Here is a 16642-nt window from a genome sequence, read left to right as displayed (position 1 = left end):
GCTGTTTTTCAAACCTTAAGTTTTTTTTTTTAATTTTTTTTTAATGTTTATTTATTTTTGAGACAGAGAGAGACAGAGCATGAATGGGGGAGGGTCAGAGAGAGGGAGACACAGAATCCGAAACAGGCTCCGGGCTCTGAGCTGTCAGCACAGAGCCCGACGCGGGGCTCGAACTCACGGACCGCGAGATCATGACCTGAGCCGAAGTCGGCCGCTTAACCGACTGAGCCACCCAGGCGCCCCTCAAACCTTAAGTTTAATAAAGTTTAATAAAACCAGAATGACTACAATCTTCAGCAAAGTTTCTTCCAGTTAACTTAGCTTTCTGATGATGGCTTGACAACATGACATCCCTGTTTTAATGCTCAGTAGGTTTTGTTTCAGCTTTTGCAAACACAGTACAGTGAGCCTCACCATGTGTCACAGATGATTAAAGATTATGCAGGGTCTCCTAATGATTCTGTAAGACGTGGTCTGGGACCGCACTGCAGAAAACAATGTCCAGCAGAACATTAGCCAGACTGAATCTGTAACATAGCATGACATCGCTTTTACAAATAGTTAGTTCCCTGATATGTTGTTGTTCTTTTTTCCCTAGTATTTCTGATCATCTTACTACCATTCATCAGTGCCTAACTCTATGCCGGGCCCATTACATGCTTTGACATGCTCAGGCGGCTCACGGACTACTGGCACGTGGGCGACAATGCACTGCTCCCTTGCCATATAGCACATAGGCCTAGACTGTCCCTTAGGTCTGCTTTTAGGTCTCTTCTTTCTGTGCCACTAGTTGGTGCCAAGCCACACGTGTTACTGCCTCTCTTTAAAAACAATTCTACGGATCCAAGTAATTTGGCTTTCATAGCCTGATACCAGTACCAGTGGCATGCTACCAAATTCCTACACTAATTTCTATGAAGCAAGCTAACTACCTATGTCTACTTGCTCATCTGACCGAGATGCTAATACGAGCGAACGTTTATTGGGACATAATAGATGTCACACACTAATTAGGCTCTTTTTAGCAATCTTCTCAAAATTATCTATGGAATACATACTATTAGCATCCACATTTTATAACCCAGAACACTGATGAGTTTCAAAGAAGGGAAGTTGCCAAGGATGAAAAGATGATTTCCTTCAAATACTAAATATCAGTGACTTATAAACTGTGTCATTTCAGAAAATGAAAGAATTTATAAAGTTTATTTTTGCCTTAGCCAGCTCATATCAAACTATTTTATTTTTTAAGTAAACTCTACACCAAACATGAGCTTGAACTCATGACCCCAAGATCAAGAATCATATGCTCTACTGACTGAGCCAGTGAGGCACTCCAAACTATCTTACCTTTTAAAAGCTAGCTTTGTTGGGGCCTCTGGCAAGCTCAGTCAGTAGAGCATAAGACTCTTGATCTCCGAGTCAGGAGTTCAAGTCCTACAATGGATGTGGAACCTATTTAAAACAAAACAAAACAAAACAAACTTTGTTGTCTCTCCAACCTTTTTTTGGGTCATACATTCATCTGGAGCCAACAAGCGCTCTAAAGAAAAATCTCCAAATTGTGAAGAAAACAGGCATATTTCTTCTCAGAAATATCAAAGCTAGAATGTTTAGCTTTTTCTTTTTTATTCAGTGACCAGTATCTGTGCCGTGGCTAGACCTCATTGGCTATGATACTGCAGTACACCCAGCTAGAATGTTTAGCTATTAAAGAGATTCCCCCAACTAGCTTCACATCGAGCGACTGCACTGTAGTGGCTCCCGAAGAGGCAGGCTCCCTCCTTCCAAGTCACCCTCATCAGAGAACACCTACTGAGTAGCAAGCCAGAGGTTTGGACCAGAATGTCCCATTCAAAGACTCTTCAAAGTGTCCAAACCTTCAAGTTTGGCCTATGAAGGAAAAAAACCTTAATTTGGGAGTGAGAAAATAGTGCTTAAGGACCACTGCCTCCAAACCTACATTCTGCAACAGTCCAAGAAAAAAGGCCAAGTACCCATGTACCTCAGGGCTATGGGCTCCATGATGCTTGGCAGTTATCCTCAGGTGTAACTGCTTTCCAGCAAGCTTCTTCCTGGACTTCCAGGTTAAGCACGATGCCAATGCTGTCTCACAGTCATGACTATCCTCCTTTAAGAATTTTAAATGACGATACAGATCTGGTTTAATTCTTCCTTTTGCATTTATATTTGGGGACCCCTGTTTGGGTTTTGTTTGTTTTGTTTTTTTAAGTGGGCTCCATGCCCAACATGGGGCTTGAACTCATGGCCCTGGGATCAAGAATTGTATGCTATACTGACCGAGCCAGCCAGGGGCCCCCCTTAATTCTTCCTTTCACATTGAGATAAGACTATTGCTTCCTATACCAGTTTTATACATTCTATTAGTTTTAAGAACTATAAACAGATTGAAATTATTAAACATGAAATCTTAGGAATCAAAAATAACACAGGAGCTAAAAAGATAAAATCTTAAAAAGGGGGCACCTGGCTGCATCAGTTGGTAGAGCATGCGTCAATTGATCCTGGGGTCATGAGTTAAAGTCCCATGCTGGGAGTAGAGAGGACTTAAAAAATACCACCAGGACCAAAACCGTGGTATGAGGTAGTCAACAGTGTAGCATATGAGCACATCACCCCATCTCACCCTTCTGAGAGGCAAGGTCAGGTTATCAAGGTCCACTAGTCAAGTCCGACACAGCAACCTACACCAAGTGTCTTCTGCCATACAATTTCTGTGTAAGTCAGCTCCAGAGCCTGGGACAGTGGTGCTGGGCTGGGGTGTCGTGCCCTCAGCAGCAGAATGGTACCTGGAGATTAATACTGAAAGCTGCGCTTGGTCTGGATATCATCAAGAATCTGCTGCAGCTCCTCATCTTCAAACCGCCCCTCCAGGCTACGAGAAGAAAACCAAAAGAACTAAGTGTCTCAGCGACTGACAATGTTCCCGATCTCTTTTTAACACACTGATCTTTGAGCACCGCTGTGCCCACTTCTCCATTTCAGCTCTACTTCCTGCATGCCATTCCTTTTAGAAACACTATGAAGTATTTCAAAGATTTAAAAAAGTATAGAAAATAAGGTAACCTTAATAGTTACTCCTACTTGATTTAGATTTCTTTGATAAACACAACAGAACAAATTAATGAATGGCTCTGTGTATGCTCCCTATCAAAATACCTTCCCCAGAATTAGCCATTATGCTAAATTTGGTATTTATCATTTCTATACTTATTTTATACCTATTATCTATCTCTCTCAAGTCATATGCAGCACTGTTTTTACTTTATAAGAAATGGCATCATTCTGTATATATCCTTCTACAATTTTCTTCACTCCAAATTCATTTTGGTATTTGATGTTATTCCAGTTCATTAATTTTTCATTGCTATATAAATGATTTTTTTATTCATGCCCATGTTTGACAGATTATCAAGTTCTGTTACCACGAACAATGCAGTAATGAGCACTAGAATACATGCCTTCTTATGAACTGTATGAGCTGCTTTCAGGGCATGTACCCAGGAATGGTTTTTGGGTCAGTGTATAATCATCTTTAACTTTACTAGATGTAGCTAAATTGTTCTCCAAAGTGAGTGACTGTACTAATTTGCACTCCTACCATCAGTGTATGAAAGATTCAGCTGTTCCACATTTTTGCTAACGGTGTGCTATAAAACCATCATTTTCATACCCTGTTAAAAAAGGCACTCCATTCAATGCTGATGATATCAGTCCATATTTTAAATGCACACACCATTTAGACACACTAATTCTACTTGTAGGAATCTATCCAACATACAGAACTCAGCACAGCCGGTACTAACCTTGGGATCAGAGCCTTTGACTCCTCAGCAGTCTCTGGGCAAAGGTTGGCCAAACAGGCCAACTCAAACTTATGAAGCTTCTTCTGGAGCAACAAGCTGATCACAGAGTAGAGAATCAAAACAAACAAAAATCAAAGAATGATGACTAGGAAAAAGAGAACCCAAAGGTACTTAGCAAGAAAGGTAAACAAGCAAAGCACTTGCAATCTTTCATATAGTTAGCTTGGCGGCCAAATCACACTTTCAGATCATTTCCTGGAGAACAGGAAGTTACAGTGAAATCAGACAGAGGCCACAAAAGTGAGCAGAGCACACAGGGCAAGAGAAGCCCTGTCATTTTAACTTTTGAAAAACCACCATATACACCTTAAGGACTACACAACCTTTTCCTCAGGAATTTATTTTGTTGTTATCTCCTCCCTTGTTTGGACATTGTGACAAAAATTCTCTTTTAAACTTATCTACAAAATAAATATAGGCAAACCTTACTTTGTACAAATATGTGTGCAAACAGCATCTTATTTTAAATGCACAGTTCTAATTCAAATTGTATAAAACACTGTCAAATCCTATCTTGGTTTTTCACACATAGAGCTCTTAAAAGAGAGCTCATCCATGGTGGATTTGGTTTCAGAGAACACCTTAAACATCTGTTCGGAAACAAAACATTTACTGTGCGTATCATTCTATTACAAGCATATTAGTTATCACACAGAATTTAGAAAATACAGGACAGATAAATAAAAGCTACCCATATCACTACCTAAACAAAATCAATGTTATTATCTTAGCGTATCATTCCAAACACTTTTCTGTTTTAGAATATTCACTCACATTCATCACTTTTTGTCACTTAAAAAGCTATATCCATTTTCTAAAGAAAATATTGTAAACTTAGTTACTTGGGAAGAGGTTTCTAAAGAAGTGTAGTGTAGGTATGTATGTGGAGGGGTTTGTTGTAAAATGAACATATACTCATAAACAATACAAAAGATATCAAAAAGGTGAAGATAACCTGAAATCCTACCCAGAAATAACTAGTATTAACTTTTCCATGGAGATCACCTTCCCCTCCTCTGTAATTTCTTTTTTAAAACAAATGAGTCATAACAAATGTCATTCTGTGATTGGCCTTTTTCCAATCAACAACACAGATGTTTTCCTATTAGTACACACATAATAGCACCCTGAACATGGCACTCCACTAAAAGGCTGTGCCATAATTTATATATCAAATTTCCTGCTGTTGAACATTTCAACTGTCTCAATTATTCATTTTAAGTAATGTTTTTTGAACATTATGTGTACCTCTTTGTGTATTTGATCGATTACTGTGTGATTTAGTTTTGATTACTGTGCATTTTTTTTAAAGATTTAATTTTTAAGTTCTATGCCCAACGTGGGGCTTGAACTTACAACCCTGACATAGAAGGTTGGCTGCTCCACCAACTGAGCCAGCCAAGTGCCCCAATTACTGTGTGTTTTAAAGATAAATTCCTGGAAGTCAAATTATCCAGAGGATATGAATGTCTTTAAGTTTATTTATTTTGAGAGAGAGAGGGAGGGAGGGTGAGAGGGATAGAGAGAGAGAACAAGCAGGGGAGGGGCAGAGAGAGAGGGGAACAGAAGATCCGAGAAGTGGGTTCTACGCTGACAGCAGAGAGCCCAGTATGGGGCTTGAACTCAGGAACTGCGAGATCGTGACCTGAGCCGAATTCTAGAGTCAGACACTTAACCGAGTCACCCAGGCGCCCCTTTTTCTAATCTTTTCAAATCTACTTAGCTCTTTTACCATTTTTTGATTTTCTTGAAGATGAGCATAATTTCATGTGAATTAGCTAGCCATTTAAAGTTCTGATTCAAATCAAGCCTCTAATTGGAGACGGTGTCCATTTTCAAAAACTGGTGTCACCTCTTTCTTAATTATTTGCTGGGAGTTTTCAATGTTAAGGATACCAATTCTTTCCCTGTTTATTTATACTTATATTTTGCATGCGGCATTTTATTTGACGTAGGGGAGTTTAAAGATATTTATACAAATTCTTTTTTTTATTCAGTATTTATTTAGTGCCCACAATGAGTCTGACAGTGATGAATACGACCAAGTTCCTGCCCTCACAAAGCTTATATTCAACTGAAATCACTCAAGTTTCCCCACATTTAAAGTCCTACTAACCACAGCCAAAATAATACATATATTCACTCACATTGTCACATAACACTTTTATTCACCATGGTTTATATTCCAATCCTTAATTCCTGAGGAATTAAATTCGGTGTAAGATACAGTGTTCAGGGGTGCCTGGGTGGCTCAGTCAGTTAAGTGTCCAACTCTTGGTTTTGGCTCAGGTCATGATCTCACAGTTTGTGAGTTTGAGCCCTGAGACAGGCTGTGTGCTGACAGGGCAGAGGCTGCCTGGCAATCACTCTCTCCCTCTCTTCTCTGCCCCCCCCCCTCAAAATAAATAAATAAACCTTAAAAAAAGGGGAGGGGGTATGTGTCTGGGTGGCTCATTCGGTTAAACGTCTGACTCTTGATATCAGCTCAGGTCATGATCTCAGTTTGAGGGACAGAGCCCCATGTCAGGCTCTGTGCTGACAGCATGGGGCCTGCTAAGGAATCTCTCTCTGCCCCTCCCCAACTCAAAATAAATAAACTTTAAAAACGTGATATAGTGTTCAAACTTTGTTTTAAAGTATTTCCCCACTAACCTACAATGCCATATACTGGACTCACACAAAATATGATAGAATTGTATTTGAATTTGTTGTCATTTACAACAAATTCTTCTTCATTTTTCTTAGAAAATTTTTTCTGACAATTCTTACAATTTTAAGATCATTTTATTAGCCTCCTCCCCCCCCCCCCCGGCCATTTCCTTGAGGTTGCAGAATGGCACTAAATATATACAGTAATTTGGGGAGAACCAACATGTTTACAATCCTGAGACCATTTGTTCACGAAGGTATAAGCCTACCTTCATCTACTCAGGTCACCTCACAGGCCCAACACTGCACACTCCCCTCCCATCTTTCCTCAGTGTGTACACCCACACTTTCTAGAACAGACTGTATACTTCAGATACAATTTTATCACCTTCATTTTCTGCACACTTAACATGTCAACATCTTTCATTTGCTACAATATTTTTTTAATTTTTTTTTAACCTTTATTTATTTTTGAGACAGAGAGAGACAGAGCATGAATGGGGGAGGGTCAGAGAGAGGGAGACACAGAATCTGAAACAGGCTCTAGGCTCTGAGCTGTCAGCACAGAGCCCGATGCGGGACTCGAACTCACAGACTGCGAGATCATGACCTGAGCCGAAATCGGACACTTAACCAACCGACTGAGCCACCCAGGTGCCCCGCTACCACAATTTTAATAACAATATAGTAGTTCACCAAATGATTTACCACTTTATTTATTTAATTACTATTGAATGTTTAGGTTGCTTTTCTTTTTTTTTCTTTTTACCCTTGGCTATTAGAAATATCTCCCTGAAAAATGTGTATATATATCTTTTTTGTACACTTGCTTTTCCTAAGGACAGTACTTCTCAAACATTTTCTCTGGAACACAGCAAACAAGTACCCCTAGGCGACCTGGGCACATGGGCTCAAATGACTTTCTGCATCTACAAGTAGGGTTTTAAGTCTTGTAATTTAATTCAAGAATTTATACACAGTTTTTGTTTTACTCCACAGTATGCTGGTATCTGTTTGTTTTAATGTAGAAATGTTTTAAAATCACCTACCATTAAATTAAACTGCTACTTGAGGAAGATGTTTCTCCTGTGGCCTCCTATATGCCCCAGAGCATCACTGTTTCCCAGGTTACATCCAACTCAATTTGAGAAGCAATGCCTTGGGAAAAAATGCTAAAACCCACCTTCTGAAAGGTACAGTTCCTGATTTATATTTACAAACATATAAAGATCTTGAGGGGAGCCTGCGTGGCTCAGGTCATGATCCCGTGGATCATGGGTTTGAGCCCTGCGTCTGGCCCTGTGCTGACAGCTGGAGCCTGGAGCCTGCTTCAGATTCCGTGTCTCCCTCTCTCTCTCTCCCCCTCCCCCTCATGCTCTGTCTCTTTCTCTCAAAAATAAACATTAAAAACAATTAAAATTAAAATACAAAAAAAAAAGATCTTGAAGACATTTCAGGTGAATAATAAATAAATAAGCCCATTTTATTAAAACAGCCACCACCACAAATCACTTGTGTGTTGTTTATAGGTGTATGTATGTATGTGAATGCATGGAAAAGATCTGGAAGAATAACAACAAACTGCCAATAGTGGTTACTGTACAGGATGACCATGGGGATTTCAGGTACCGGAAAAGGTGATCAAAGAGCATTCTGGTGATCAAAGAGCCATTTTTAAATTTCTGACAAAGACATTATTTTTCTTACGTTCATGGTATAGATGATGCCCATTTGGTGCTGGTGCTGGTGCTGGTGGTGCTGGTGGTGCTGGTGGTGCTGGTGGCGCTGGAGGCAAAAGTATTTTACGCGCAGACATCCACGAATTTGGATTAATAAAAACTTTCCTTTAGCACTCACCTGCGGACACTGGCAATAGTCTCTCTGTTTTTGAAACGACTGAAACGGGCTGTGTAATTTAAAGTTTTCATGAAGACCTCAGAAAGTTCCTGTTCATCCTCTGCACTCTCATTCTGTTGCTTTCGATGCTCCAGAAGCATGTGAACTTCTGAATTTAGTAGTGTCTCCGCTGTTTCAAACTCTATTTGTGAGAAGCACAAATGTCAGCTGAAAATATTCCTTCAAAAGACAGCTTCTAAATGTTCATTTTGCTTTCGAGATTAACAGCAAGTTTGCATCCCTGCATAAATCCAGAGGCCGCATATCCCACAGCTTCACCTTCAGCCAGACCTGCCTACCACAAGGCACAGAAGAGTTCATGAGACTAAAATTTAGTTCAGTGGGGCCAGACAGTTTCTAACATCAAAGAACCTGACCTGGACGTGCTATTAAATAATGACACGTCATTATCCTAATTAGGCCAGTTACTGATTCCAAAAGGGAGCATAACCAACAATTATTTCTCTTTAGCTTGCATGAGCTCCTAATGTAGTTCCATAATACTAATACTATACCCTCAATTTTAATAATTATTACACATTAGGGAGGGCCAAGGGTTTGGAAACACACAATAATGCACCCCCAATTCTATTTTAGTACCTGAATGAATCTATTATCTACTCATTCACCCAGATCACGTACTTGGCATTGGGCCTGAGGCCAGAAGTCCCTACTCCCTACCTTCCAGGTTTCATAGTCTTATGTATTTACCAACTAAACCTATTTCAAATATTTACCCTCACACAAATCTCCTGCCCTTGATACCCATTTATTTTTTTAGTTTCAAGTTTTTTAAGTTCTAGTGAGTTAACATACAGTGTAATATTAGTTTCAAGTATATAATTTAGGGATTCATCACTTATACATGACACCCAGTGCTCATTACAAGTGCCCTCCTTAATACCCATCACCCGTTTAACTCATCCCCCCGGCCCCACTTCCCCTCCAGCAACCTTGTTTTTTTTTCCTATAGAGTCTGTTTTCTGATTTGCCCCTCTTTTTTTCTTTTCCCCTATGTACATCTGTTCTGTTTCTTAAATTCCACATATGAGTGAAATCAATGTCTTTCTCTTATGGCACTTAGCATTATACTCTCTAGCTCCATCCATGTCATTGTAAATAGCAAGATTTCATTCTTTTTATGGCTAAGTAATATTCCACTGAGTGTGTACGAGTGTGTATGTACACATATATATGTTATATATATATGCACATGCCGCATTTTTATCTATTCATCATTTGATGGACATTTGGGCTCGCTCATTTAAAATAATCCTCAGTCGGGGTGCCTGGGTGGCTCAGTCTGCTGAGCATCTGACTTAGGCTCAGGTCATGATCTCATGGCTCGTGAGTTCGAGCCCCGCATTGGGCTCTGTGCTGACAGCTCAGAGCCTGGAGCCTGCTTCAGATTCTGTGTCTCCCTCTCTCTCTGCCCCTCCCCCACTCGTGCCATGTCTCTGTCTCTCAAAAATAAACATTTAAAAAAATTTCTTTAAATAATCCTGTCGGTTGAGCATTTGACTTTGGCTCAGGTTATATATAATCTCACGGTTCATGAGTTCAAGCCCTGCATGGGGCTCACTGGTATCAGCCTGACAGCGCAGAGCCTGCTTCAGACCCTCTGTCCCCTCTCTCTCTGCCCTTGCCACACTTGCTCTCAAAAATAAAAAATAAACATTAAAAAAAATCCTCTTGGAGCACGTGGGTAGCTCAATCAGTTAAATGTACAACTCTTGATTTTGGCTCAGGTCATAATCTCAAGGTTTGTGAGTTCAAGTCCCACACTGGAGTCTACACTGGCAGCATGGAGCCTGCTTGGGATTCTCTCTTTCTCTCTGCCCTTCCCCTGCTTGTGCCCTCTTTCTGAAAACAAACTTAAAAAAAAAAAATTATAATAATCCTCATGAACAGTAAGAATACCAGTAAGCAGTCTTTAAAAACTAGTTTTAAAAGATAAATAAATTAAAAAACTAGGTTTTTCCATAATATATGGCAAACTTTCCCTATATTTTCAGAATAACATTATCTCCTTGGGAAACCAGTGTCTCCCTTGCATCCCACAGGAGCATACATTCCTAATAATTATTATAAAGTATTAGAGCTGGTTTCTGCCTTTTCTTTATCAGGGAGTTCCTCCAGAGTAGGAACCATTCATAAACATGGATTCATGTTTCTAATCCCACACTGATGAAGACTAATGAGGAAAACCCCAAATTATGTGCAATTTAGCATTTCCATGGGATCTGGGTATGTTTACTCTCGGGAAATCACTAATACCACTATCAGAGGGGTGGCCCCCCTCTCTCGGGCCAGGTGACAAGAGCTCCACTCTGCTTTCACAACAGTCTGTGCTGGGGGAGGGTGGCAGCAGGAGGAAACAGTATTTTTACTTGCAAGGTTCTCATTACTTCTGAATCTAACAGGCACCAAAAAGCTATTTTCTACTCAAGGTCAGCAGAATTTGAACAAGAGGAACTCAGAGCCAATTCCTGTCCAGCCCAGGTCACTGCCTGTTACTCACTGGTGAAGTGACGTACAAGTGAAGAAACTACTGCTTTCAAAGCAATGAGCTGAGAAAGCAGTAAATATTAGGAGCGTAGGACTCCACAGCTCTGAAGTGACAGTCACAAGTGACATAAGAGAAAAAAAAGCAGCAGCAGCTAAAAAGTGGGTTAATCTCAACTTCTGAGGCTGCTGCATTGATACAGACTCAGAAAATGGAAATCAGGGGCATCTGGGTGGCTCAGTTAGTTAAGCATCTGACTCTTGGTTTCAGCTCAGTTCATGATCTCATGGTTTCTAAGTTCCAGTCCATGCTGACACTGCAGAGCCTGTTTGGGATTCTCTCATTCCTTCTCTCTGCGCCTCCCCCACTTGTGGGCAAGCTCTCTCAAAATAAACAAACTTAAAGAAAAAAAAGAAAATGGAAACCAATAGGCTAAACAAGAATTACTAGTAAGAATCATCTCCATGTTTGTTACAGCTATTGCTGCTTTTAAGGCTCCTGGAAAATTGGCCAAGTAAGATATGCCTCCCTTTCCGTACCAAGCAAAATTTACCTGTTAAATATAACAGAACAGAACTGTCAGAACACCTATTCTTTACTGAGGATAATGTCCAAGTACTATTTATACATCACTTTCACTCCTTTCAAACAATGAAAGGTCAAAGCAGCCAAACTATGCATGTTACTCTTCCTCTGTACTGATCTTTTAAGAACCATAGCCACAATTTATTAATCCAAATCATTTATCAATTCATCCAAATTATTTATCAATTCCTTCCTATAAGAAGGAAAAATATTCCTTGACCAGTACCTCAACTGGGAATTTTCTTTTTTATTAAAAAAAAAAAAATTAATGTATGTTTATTCTTCAGAGAGAGCAAGAGAGAGCGAGTGCGCACGCGTGCACAAGCAGGGTGGGGGCAGAGAAGGAGATACAGCATCCGAAGCAGGCTCCAGGCTCTGAGCTGTCAGCACAGAGCCTGATGCAGGACTCGAACTCACAAACCATGATATCATGACCTGAGCTGAAGTTGGACACTTAACTGAGCCACCCAGGGGCCCCTCCACGGGGAATTTTGAGGACGCTTCATTACAAACATTATGATAAAGGTAGCAATTTCAGATGGTCTTCTACTACAAAATTTTCTCTCTAGTACAAAATATTCTAGGGGATTTCTTTAATTAAGGGAGGGAGGGACTGGGATCATACAAACCTTTTTGGAAAAAATGGCTTACTTACTAGTTTTTTCAGTAGAATTGCTGTTAATTATATCACATGGATAAAGGACAAATTGTATTTTCAGGCAAACATGCTGTGAAAACTACCACTACAAACTCTCAGATGCTTTCAGTTGCCTCATGCATTCTTTCTGTCCTAAAATGAATTAGCACACATTTGTTTGCTTGCTATCTACAGCAAAGGCTTTCCTTAACTTTTAAGTACTTACTGTTGTTTCTATATATCTTCACTTTTTTTTTAAGTCAAGTCTACCCCCAAAATAGGGCTTGAATTCACAACCCCCGACATAGAGTCAAATGTGGTACTGGCTGAGCAAACCAGGTGCCCCCATCTTCACATGTTCTAAACTACATAATAAACACTGTGTCGTCCCCCCCCCCCATATGAGCTGAGAAGTTAAAGATAAGAGATACTCAGAACTCTGACATACCATTACTTGACAGAATCTAAGATCTAATTATACCAAATTCAATAAAATTTTCATGTGTACCAGATGCTACCTGCCTTTATCAAAACAAATATTTTCAGAGTGTAAAAAATAAAAAGTACCTAGATAAAACCCAAGTACAATAAGCTTTATCATACATTAAGAAAGCATCTCTCAGTTATTACACTTAAACACACACACACACACACACACACACACACACACACACTTCTATTCTGCCAAAAACTTCTATGAAGCTATCCTATGGAAATTTGACATTGAGCCTATGAAATAAAAAACTGGAAGCCACCTATATGCTTATCAACAGATAAATAGTATTATGGTAAACCACTAAGTATATCCGGCCCTTTAAGAGAATAAGACAGGAGTGCCTGGCTGGCTGAGTCAGCAGAGCAAGCAACTCTTGACCTCCAGGCCATGAGTTCAAGCCCCACAATGGGCCTGGAGTTTAAAAACAAAACAAAAAAAAAGTTCTACACAATATATTGTCAAAAAATTTCTTTATTAAAAGAAATTTTTTTTAAATGTTTATTTATTTTTGAAAGAGAGAGACAGAGCACAAGCGGGGGAAGAGCAGAGAGAGAGGGAAACACAGAACCTGAAGCAGGCTCCAGGCTCTGAGCTGTCAGCACAGAGCCTGACTTGGGGCTGGAACTCATGAACTGTGAGATCATGACCTGAACCAAAGTCGGACGCTCAACTGACTGGGTCACCCAGGCACCCCTACCGTCAAAATTTTTAAAGGCTGTAGCACTTCTTTTGTATAATCTCATTTTTACAAAGAAAAATAGTGTATGTGTATATTAATAAATAAACATAAAATTAGTCTGGAAGGATAAGCACTAAATTGTTTACAGTAGTTTCCTCTGGGTGAAAAGGGTGTAGAGTTTCAGTTTTTATCGTGGATATAACAATTTTAAAATTATTGGGTAATTTTAAGATTATTGTTAAGGTGGATACTGTGAAGATTTAGTTTGCATTTTCCACTATCTGTAAAATATGGTTATTTTAAAATCTTAAGCTTCTTGCCTATTTTTGGCTTCTAAATTACAAATAAAGTACATCAGCTAACATTAACAACTCAGGCAACAGATGTTGGCGACAATGTGGAGAAAGAGGATCTCTTTTGCACAGCTCATGGGAATGCAAACTGGTGCAGCCACTCTGGACAACAGTATGGAGGTTCTACAAAAAATTAAAAATAGAACTACCCTACGACCCAGCAATTGCACTACTAGGTATTTATCCAAGGGATACAGGTGTGTTGTTCCGAAGGGACACATGCACCCCGATGTTTATAGCAGCACTATCAACAATAGCCAAAGTATGGAAAGAGCCCAAATGTCCATCAGCAGATGAATGGATAAAGAAGATGTGGTATATGTATACAATGGGGTATTACTCGGCAATCAAAACCAATGAAATCTTGCCATTTGCAACTACGTGGATGGAACTGGAGGTATCATGCTAAGCGAAATTAGTCAAAGACAAAAATCATATGACTTCACTCATATGAGAACTTTAAGACACAAAACAGATGAACACAAGGGAAGGGAAGCAAAAATAATATAAAAACAGGGAGGGGGACAAAACACAAGAGACTCTTAAATATGGAGAACAAACAGAGGGTTACTGGAGGGGTTGTGGGAGGGGGAATGGGCTAAATGGGTAAGAGGCATTAAGGATTCTACTCCTGAAATCATTGTTGCACTAAAACCTAACTAACTTGGATGTAAATTAAAAAACTAAAATAAAAAAAGGAAAAAAATAAATTACAAATAAAATATATCACACTGCACAAAGGAAGTTCCCTGACAGTAAAATGTGCTGTACTTGTAGGTAGTCCTCTGACAAAGGCTCTCCTTGACCCAAACTCTAGCCAGGCTCCTCTGAGTCCTCCTTTTGGGACTCAACCTTGGCCCAGAAAGTCTTTAACAAAACACTAATATAATTTCTAACAGCTCAAGGCCATGTTCCTAGGATGACCTTAGCCTCTTTAAAGCTCCTGCCTCTGAAAACCCAAGTCTGCCCAAGAAATTTACTGTTTGTCCCGCCAACACCTGAAGGTAGGGCCTCCTCCGTCAGTTCACAGTGAGAGCTGTGGGAGAGGGTAAGTTTAACTCTTGCAAGCGCCAGTTAACAAACCCAAATGGGTTTCAAATCGACCAACCCCCCCCTTCCCGGTTTTTGTAATTTTTCACTTCCCTGATCCTATGGAGACCCCACTCACCTCCTCCCCATTTCTTTATTCTACCTTTAAAAGGCGCAGTCACTCTGCACACATCGGAAGTTCAGTCCACGCTAGTCTCTTTTTCCTTTTGCAACCTTACATTACCTTTTTTTTTTTTTAATCGGCTCCTTGCCCAATGTGGGGCTTGAACGCATGACCCTGAGATCAAGAGTCGCATGCTCTACTGGCTGAGCCAGCCAAGCGCCCTTGGAATGGCACATTAATGATTAATGATGATGTCCTTACCACTTTAACTAGTGTCGCTTTGTTCATCCTTGCCACATTCCTGCAGCACTTCGCAGTTTACCGGGTAAATTACTTAAACGAGTAGCAAGAGGCTGCTCAGGGGTGGCGTGAAGCGGGGCGCCCACGGTTCCAAGGCAGCAGGCGTGGAATCCGACTGGCCCCTCTAGAGGTACAGTGGCGGTGCGGGCCCAGGCCCCTCCCACGGCCGCATCCCCCATTCTCCCCGCCAGTCTCCTAGCCGGGAACCCGCCCAGCTGCCCGCCGCGGCCTCGGGCGAGGCACAGGGCGACGCCAGGTTTGCGGCGACCACGCGGGACAGCGGGGGCAGTCGCGCAGCCCCAGCCCCACCTTTGGGAAAGATAAGCTGTGAGGCATCCTCCTCTACGTCGCCGGCCCGCGGGTCGCTACCTCCGGCCGCCATCGCCACGAAACGCCACACCACGCCGCGCGTCCCACTCACACCGCCGGAAGCGGAAGCGCGGGTCCCGGCCACGGAAGGGGCGTGGTCGGAGGATGGGTTGGGCTTCCACCAGGAAGCTGGTGGGGGTGGCGCGGCTCTCTGGGATTCCCAGGCGGACAAGGGCGACGGAGTCCCGGAGCTTTTTGGGGAGTCGAGGGTCCCTTTGTCGTGCGTCCTCGGACTGGTCAACTGACCTTTCTGAGCCTCAGCTTCCTCGCCTGTCGTAAGGCCTGCTTCCTAGAGCCGGGGGAAGGATTAGATGAAACGCGGGAACGCGCTAATTGACCCTAGGAACTCGTCTTGAGGGAAAGCTGGGTTAGTGACGCCGAAAACACAGTGGAATTTCTTTGAACGCTTAAGTATTTTAAAAAATGTGATCGATTTGTAGTGAATTATTCTGATACTTCTGAGCACGTGGGAAGTGATGCTGAGAGACCTTTAATACATCTGTTGGAACATTTGGATGATACACAGAAATGTAAGCAAATGAAAAACGATGCTGTTTTCGGCTTGGGAGAAAATAGAAGATTGTACAACAAAGGAAGGAATTAGTGCATTATTTGTCTCTGTGGTGAACAGTGTTTAATTGTCCTTTAAACTGTGTTTACAAATGATGAATTAAGGGGCGCCTTGGGTGGCTCAGTCGGTTAAGCCTAAGACTTAACAGGTCATGATCTCCCAGTTCATGGGTTCCAGCCCCACATCTGGCTCTCTGCTGTCAGAGCAGATCCTGCTTGGGACCCTCTGTCCCCCTCTCTCTCTGCCCCTCCCCTGATCACACGTGCTCTCCCTCTCACACACAAAAATAAATCAACATTAAAAATATATATATTACTTGACAATATGTAATCTGTATTCTTTTGATTTATAAATATAGTAATTTTTACAAAATTAATTTGCTGTATATCTGTATTTCCAGAAGAAAATTACTGGGTAAAATAATAGTAGGTTATATAGCATAGGCAGACTGTTTGAAAATGTTTTCCTATACGGTTCATTCATTGGATGCGCAGGAAAAATGTCCTGATGAGGAGTCTGGGGACATGCAGCAGCTGGGTGTGGGAAATGGGCCTGGAACTC

General features: G+C 41.1%; 1 protein-coding gene across 1 annotated transcript; it reads right to left on the bottom strand.

Annotated features, from left to right (window-relative positions):
• Positions 1–2249: 2249 nt before the first annotated feature.
• Positions 2250–15590, bottom strand: POLR2D (RNA polymerase II subunit D). Its single transcript, XM_007093108.3, has 4 exons — positions 15451–15590; positions 8394–8574; positions 3828–3923; positions 2250–2896 (listed from the first exon to the last, which is right to left on the bottom strand). The coding sequence occupies exons 1-4, from the start codon at positions 15521–15523 to the stop codon at positions 2818–2820; spliced, it is 429 nt and encodes a 142-aa protein (XP_007093170.1). The 5' UTR covers positions 15524–15590; the 3' UTR covers positions 2250–2817.
• Positions 15591–16642: the final 1052 nt, after the last annotated feature.

Source organism: Panthera tigris, chromosome C1 (assembly GCF_018350195.1).
Source record: "Panthera tigris isolate Pti1 chromosome C1, P.tigris_Pti1_mat1.1, whole genome shotgun sequence".
In the NCBI taxonomy this organism is placed as follows: Eukaryota; Metazoa; Chordata; class Mammalia; order Carnivora; family Felidae; genus Panthera; species Panthera tigris.
The sequence above is the reverse complement of the archived record's forward strand: the minus strand, read 5'-3'. Positions and strand labels throughout refer to the sequence as shown.